Source organism: Amblyraja radiata, chromosome 15, assembly GCF_010909765.2.
Source record: "Amblyraja radiata isolate CabotCenter1 chromosome 15, sAmbRad1.1.pri, whole genome shotgun sequence".
NCBI lineage: Eukaryota > Metazoa > Chordata > Chondrichthyes > Rajiformes > Rajidae > Amblyraja > Amblyraja radiata.
The window spans coordinates 52,828,775-52,836,490 of record NC_045970.1 but is presented as its reverse complement, the minus strand read 5'-3'; the positions used below and the strand labels follow the sequence as shown (position 1 = coordinate 52,836,490).

Below are 7,716 nucleotides of genomic sequence, written 5' to 3'. Positions count from 1 at the left end.
AACTAAAATGTATAAAAATTGCCTTTATTAAAATCTGACATTATGCACTTTGACCAGATGTGATTTTTTTTCTATTACAAATCTCAAATTGCAGAGAACAGATGAAAATAAATAAATAATGGGTCTTTGTCCCAAACATTATGGAGGGCACTGTATGTTTCTATATTTTTATCTACGTTACTTGCATGAAATTGAAAGTGGGACGTGTTTGTCATTATAATTCATCACACTAGAGAACCGCGTGACATGCTATCCTAACAATGAAACAATGAGGATGTGGTCAGTTCACTGCAGGATTGACAATGGGAGTTAATCGCTTCTCTTCTAGATTATTTTAGCAATTAGAGTGAATGGATATTTGGCTGCTTTCTTCAGCTCATCTCTAAATTTGCTCTGAACCGCGGCATAAATGAACGTGTTGGTGCAGGAACTCAGAAGCTGAAGCATGTTGGCGGCCTCTTGGAATTGGAACTTGGGGTCGGTGAAACTTTTGAAGCTGGCGTCATTGGTGATGCGGACGTACAAGAAGCGAACGACGTACGTCATCCACAGGAGGATGAAGGTCCCGGAAATGCTGAAGAGCAAAACTATGGACTTCCTCCGGCTCTCCATCTCCGGGTCGCTCTGAGTCTCCGCCTTGCTGGCGGCGCGGAGCCTCTCGCGGGCTCTGCTCGCCGCCAGGATGTGCCTGACCGTGAGCGCGTTGAGCAGCAAGATCAGGAGGAACGGGAGGCACGGGGTCAAAATGCGATCGAGTGCGTCGAACGCTCTCCAGATGGGCGAAGTGTAAAGGATTTTCTTCAGTCTGCAATACCACGAGACATCGCCAGATATGTAGAGCGGTCCATGTATGAAGTACCAAGGGATGTTGGTCAAACAACTTAACAGACAAACCGTTATTATAACCACGGTCGCCGTTCGCTCGGTGCAATATTTAGTCTTCAGTTTCTGGCAGCAAATGGCTACAAATCGATCAAAGGTGAACGAGACGGTTAACCAAACCGAGCAAACTCGAGCTGCGAAAGTTACAGCGGCGCTGAGACTACATACAGGGGTGATGTTTAGTATACTACCCGGGAAATAAATGCCGCTGAGCCGGTTTAATATCACTGCCGTGATAATGACCAGGAGATCCGTCACAGCCATGGAGACCAGGTACCGAGTGATACATCTGGAGAGTCCGCACTCCCCCCGAGCCAGTATCACAATCGCCACCAGATTCACTGCAGGGAGAGAAGAGAAAGACGATAGGTTACGGGTTGCATAGATGTGGTCGGCACTAAATGTTGGAGCGGGACAGGCAGCATCTCTCGAGACAAAAGAATGGATGACGATTCGGGTCGAGACCCTTCCATTGGAAAAAAACCCACAGTGTCTCGACAATCTAGTGTACGACAAGATCGAACTTTATCCCAGGAGGGAACTTGATCTGCCAACAGTCATAACACACAAGATATAAGAAACATAAACTTAAAGTTACCAGTGGAAAGTCCAGGGTTGGTACTTGTACTCCTTGGTAAGGTCGGCCTGGGCAAATTGGACCGGGGGGCCTGTTTCCACGCTGTTTGTCTCTATGACTCTATGACATGCAGGAATCTTGGGCAAAACATAAAATGCTGGAGCAACTCTGCGGGCCAGGCAGCTTTTACGGAGGGAACGGACAAGCGAGGTTTCAGATCGGGACCCTTCGTTAGTTGGTTCAAGTAGAGACAAGTAGAGTGAAAACTGGGAAAAAAAGAGGTGGAAGCAGGGCAAAGCCTGGCAAATGTTAGGTGGATACAGGTGAGGGGTGTGTGAAAAATGCGTGAGATGGAAAGAGACTTGCGTTTCCTGGAGTTTATAGTTTCGATACATGGGAGGACGGGGAACGGGCAAGTCGGGTGATTGACATCGGGTGCACGTACTGTATACTCGGTAAAAAAAACGAATTTATCGTAAATGGAATTTGCAAAATGCTTCAAACGTTTCCTTGTTTTGGTTGAATGTAGTAAATCGCTTCAGTCTGAAGAAAAGTCCCGAACCGAAAGATCGTCCATCCTTTTTCTCCAGAGATGCTGCATGACCTTCTGAGTTACTCCAGCGCCACTGTCTATCTTTGGTATAAACCATCATCTGTAGTTCTCACTTTGTAGCCAATGCCATCAAATCCGTGAACCTCTTTGCAACATCGTCGAAGCATCCACGCCCTTCGCTAGGATGGGGACCAGAGTTGTACACAATACCGACAACGGGCCCTAACGAATGATTTATATCGTATGATCACAACAGCTGTGCCTAATCCCAATCAAATAGAAAAGATTCAAGCCGGCAGTCCACCGAACGTTTCTTGGGATGGCAACAACTCCTGGCATTTCGATCTTGATACCGTAACTTAAAAAAAACCCAATATCAAGTCAAAAACTCGCCAAAATTAACAACACAGCAATTGTGAAATTGAAACTGCCCACGCGTTGATGATTTAAGCAAGACTGATGCGATATGGAGTCCATTAAATTCAACAGTGAAACGCGAGCTGGAATCTAAGATGTTCAATTTAAACTCAAAGATATATTGGAAACTTTACAAATTTCAATTTTATTTGAATGATTACAATTGTACCAATCAAATCCCATTTGTACTTTCTCACTTTCCGTGCTGAAAACCTACCAATTCCCATACGTATACCGATCTATTCACACCCAAGTCTTTAATGTCTTGAGGAGGAGGAGCCATCTTGGGGAACGGCTGCTAACCAGTTTGTTTAATTCACTTTTAAATCACTTTTTTTTTTGTAGTTTTAGTGAGTCCTGTGCTTTGTTTGTGGGAGAGATAGACTTTTTAATGTGGGGGGTAGGGGGTAACAATATTTCTAGGTCCCTACCTGGTCGGTGAGGCAGCTTTTTCTCCGGGCTGCCCCGTCGACCCGTCCTCGTGGCTTACCAGCGGGCGTGGGGCGCCGTTTCCTGGCGGGGACCGCCCAGCACCTCGGCTTCGGTGGCGGCACAGCGCTGGAGCGCTATCGCGCAGCGGAGCGGGCGATGCCTTGCCTGGGTCGCCGCGCTGGATCGACGCGCTGGAGCTCCGGTGAGCTGTGACCGCTGAGATCAACACCTCCGGTCTGCGGGCCTGCGGAGCGGAGCGGGCGGCGCCGACTTTAACATCGGGAGCCTGGGAGCTGCAAACCGCCGCGGTCTCCAGTTAGGAAGCGGCCGTACCAGGTGGCCCAGCCGCTGAAAGGACTCTCCCGACGCTGGGGCAACAGAACCCGGCCAGAACGGCCAGGAACATCGGGCCTCCGTAGAGGCAATAGCGGAGGCCTCAATAAGCCTGACTTTGGGAGAACTGGGGATGGGGACTGGACATTGTGCCTTCCCCCACAGTGGTAACATTGTGGGGGGGGGGGGGGGGGGGGGGGGGGGGGGGTGATTTTTCGTGTGTAAGTGATTATTTTAGTTTGTGTCCATGATGGCTGTCGGAAGGGAGAGTGTACGCTGGCGCGGTTTAGCTGCCGCTGCTCTCTCTTCACATTGTGTTTTAGATTTTTTGTCTTTGAAGCAAATTCTGTCTTTAATTTGTGTATTGGTGATGTCCTTATTATTTATTTTACTTCGACTATATGTTTTTTTACTCTTGTTAATTGGTGTCCTTGAGACTTTGAAAGGCGCCCGCAAATAAAATTTATTATTATTATTATTATTTAATATATTCACACGCGCCAATGATCCCAGCACAGAGCTCCGCGCGATAGACAATCAGAATCAGTGTGCCAATCAGAAGAAAATTCTCTTTCCACCACTACATTGTACCTGCTATCGGATAATGTTGGATCCAGTTATAGTCAACCTGCTTTCGATGCCGCACGCGTTGACCTTGTCGAACAACCTACCACGCGGTACATTGTCAAAACCATTACTAAACTTAAGACATGGCGATGTCCATCCAATCTCTGTACGTTACTGTAGAAACCTTGATTGTATTGCTGACGGGTTCCTAATCTAAGATGTGACATTTCGAATGATGGTGATGGAGCGAGATGGGAAAACGTTGTTGAGTATTGATGGAGTATTGAAGTGGTAGAAGAGTTGAGGGCGATGGTACGTATCGCCCGTATTCCAGCCAATTCAACTGCCCCATTTCGTGCTATATTTTCAAGTTAGAATCCACTGTTATAGACTAGCTACCTTTAGAAGTACCCTTTCCTTATTCGGGGCATCCAATTCTTTAATTGATTTAAGTGTGTTGAACGGCATATGACATAGAAACATAGAAACATAGAAACTAGGTACAGGAGGAGGCCATTCAGCCCTTCGAGCCAGCACCGTCATTCATTGTGATCATGGATGATCGTCCCCTATCAATAACCCGTGCCTGCCTTCTCCCCATATCCCTTGACTCCACTAGCCCCTAGAGTTCTATCTAACACTCTCTTAAATCCATCCAGTGACTTGGCCTCCGCTGCCCTCTGTGGCAGGGAATTCCATAAATTCACAACTCTCTGGGTGGAAACGTTTTTTTCTCACCTCAGTCTTAAATGACCTCTACTTTATTCTAAGACTGTGGCCCCTGGTTCTGGACTCGCCCAATATTGGGAACATTTTTCCTGCATCTAGCTTGGCCAGTCCTTTTATAATGTTATATGTTTCTATAAGATATCCTCTCATCCTTCTAAACTCCGGTGAATACAAGCCTAGTCTTTTCAATCTTTCCTCATATGACAGTCCCGCCATCCCAGGGATCAATCTCGTGAACCTACGCTGCACTGCTTCAATCACGAGTTATACATCCTGTTTCCGGCATATGGCTGGTCCGAAGCACTTGCACTGCACTGCTGGAAAACATCTTTGCTGGGCCGAGGCGCCTGAACTGATGCAGACGGTTCTGATTAAGATTTACGGGAGACAGACCTCCAACTGTCGCCGCTTACAGTGGACAGCGACTCGCAAATGATGGATAACTCATTGTTTTCTGACCCTGTCCTGGCCTTATGTCTTTCAATGATCTACAACTTTAGGCTGTGCACGCCATACGCATGAAGAAGAAGAAGAAGAAGAAGTAGACTGTTTGTTTTACCTGGAACGGCGATAGCTGCGAGGATTGTGTAGTAAATTGCGTAGGGCAACCCTGTCGGCGGGACATGCATTGTCGCCAAGCAGTGATGAGTTTTTACCGTTTGACTTTAGACGAATGCTTTAATATACCTCGTGTTTGGGCCCGGGAGACAATGAGAGGGTGATGAAACTATTGTTAATTACCATCACAACCCAATGCCTGAACTCAAAAACAAACTCGATTGCATCATCATTCGTACACGTTATCTTAATTGGTCAAACAGATTGCAATTGCCGTTTGTTGGAGGCAGAAAAATGAATTATATTACATTTCCGCTTATGTTGTCAGTTGTACAGGGTCTTGGTGAGACCACAACTGGAGTATTGCGTACAGTTTTGGTCTCCTAATGCGAGGAAATACATTCTTGCCAAAGAGGGAGTACAGGAAAGGTTCACCAGACTGATTCCTGGGATGTCAGGACTTTCATATGAAAAACGACTAGATAGACTCGCCTTGTACTCGCTAGAATTTAAAAGATTGAGGGGGGAATCTTATAGAAACTTGAAATATTCTTAAGGGGTTGGACAGGCTAGATGCAGGAAGATTGTTCCCGATGTTAGGGAAGTCCAGAACAAGGGGTCACATTTTAAGGATAAGGGGGAAATCTTTTAGGACCGAGATGAGAAAAACATTTTTCACACAGAGAGTGGTGAATCTCTGGAATTCTCTGCCACAGAAGATTGTTGAGGCCAGTTCATAGGCTATATTTAAGAGGGAGTTAGATGTGGCCCTTGTGGCTAAAGTATCAGGGGGTATGGAGAGAAGGCAGGTACAGGATACTGAGTTGGATGATCAGCCTTGATCATATTGAATGTCGTTGCAGGCTCGTAGGGCCGAGTGGCCTACTCCTGCACCTATTTTCCATGTTTCTATGTTTCTATGTTAGCGACGGACCCTGAAGCATCACATTCACAAATTGATTTACATTTACTGTCGTTGATGTTTGATAGACACAGCTTGATTTTTAATGTGATTATTACCGAAGTCTTGAGAGAGTAATTTACTGGTTTCAAAATCGGCTTGGCTGATGTCCGACTGAATGGCTAGAGGCCAGCAAAAGAATGAACGCGGTAGATGATAGTAGAGTGTCTTGGATATCAATTGAGAGCGCAAGCCGGTGGAATTGGTAGATAAATTAACCTTACTACCCATACCTTCCCATCCCCGTATTTCTAAGCAAAGTTGCGTTCGTTGTGCAACAAGCGATTCAAATAGCACAGTGCCAAATTGTTAAGGTCGCGGGATTTGCTAACACTCGTGTCGTAGACGTTGAATGATATAAATTGGAGAAGGGGGATATTTCGGAACCCCTAACAGATAGATCCGGCGGAGAAAAAGACTTTGAGACAAATGGATGATCTCCTTGGGTTTTACTATTAGGGTTACTCCACACAAACAGGCCTGCGCTCGACTCACCGACTGCACGCCGACCCGTTCATACCACTTCCATATTATTCCAATTTCGCATCCACTACCTACACACTAGGTGGAATATACAGAGGCCAACTTACCTATAAAACTGCACGCCTTTGCGATGGGCGTGTGGAAACCCATGCGGTGTCAAGTAGAACGTGCAAACTCCACACCGAAAGCACCCGATGTCAGGATCGAACCCGGGTCTCGGGCGCTGTGAGGTAGCGGGTCTACTAGTCGCGTCCGAGGGCCGCCCTTACAGTAGGAGGAGAGGGCTGAGATACAGCTGTGGGATCTTAAACGTCGCCTATTCATGTTCTGCAGTTATGCTGCCTGGCCGCCAAGCACATTATGTATTGATTAGCTGTGGATATCGGTGGGTTTATGACCCCCCCCCCTATGTGAGGGGCCATGGTTATACCATAAACACGGAAGCGGTACGTATCCCTGCCATACCCTCAACAAAAATATCATATTAGCCTTGACTAAACCTCACCAAAGGTCATCAATCTGAAACATTAACTGCGTTTCTCCCTCAATAGATGCTGCCTGGGTGTTTCCGGCACATTCCTAACGTATTTATAAAGATTCCCTTTGTTGATCTTTCACTGGATCTGTAATGGGGGAGCACACTGACGTTTCGTGTTTCTTCATGGAATCAAATGAAACGAATCTCCTAACGTCAAATGTTTGGCGAAGATACTGCCAAAAGCGTGAAGTATGAGGTCAAGCGGTTTCAAAGACTGAAATATCAAGGGGTTCGGAACGTGAAATATCAGATTCGGCTCCCTTTAATATCGCCCGGGTGCAATTTTGGATGTGAAGTGTTGGCATTAGCACAGGAAGGTCACCATAAAACGGGTTGAGAGGATTAGCCACCTAATTTTAACCATCCCCTGTGAAAAAATGTTGACATTCGACAATATTAAATTGAATACCAAGGTCATGACGCCGAAAGCAAGCGACTCTGCTCGGATAGTTTCAGCTCTTCTGTGGTCTGCACTAATCTGGTTGCAATGCGGAGTCGCAGAATATCGACGCAATACTCACTCCGCGTCGTCACAGTTCCGAGAATTATAGCTTGATTTTATAACTTATTGCAGTCGTGGTTATATTTGAGATGGCATTCATGTTGTGGTAATTAATTGACCATAACTACAATTATTACTGAAATTATTTTTAAAATGCTGTCATTTATTATTTAACGATTAAATC

General features: G+C 46.0%; 1 protein-coding gene across 1 annotated transcript; it reads right to left on the bottom strand.

Moving 5' to 3' along the window:
• Positions 1–324: 324 nt before the first annotated feature.
• LOC116981447 (probable G-protein coupled receptor 139) lies at positions 325–5,119 on the bottom strand. Its single transcript, XM_033034501.1, has 2 exons — positions 5,050–5,119; positions 325–1,223 (listed from the first exon to the last, which is right to left on the bottom strand). The coding sequence occupies exons 1-2, from the start codon at positions 5,117–5,119 to the stop codon at positions 325–327; spliced, it is 969 nt and encodes a 322-aa protein (XP_032890392.1).
• Between the last annotated feature and the right edge of the window lie 2,597 nt (positions 5,120–7,716).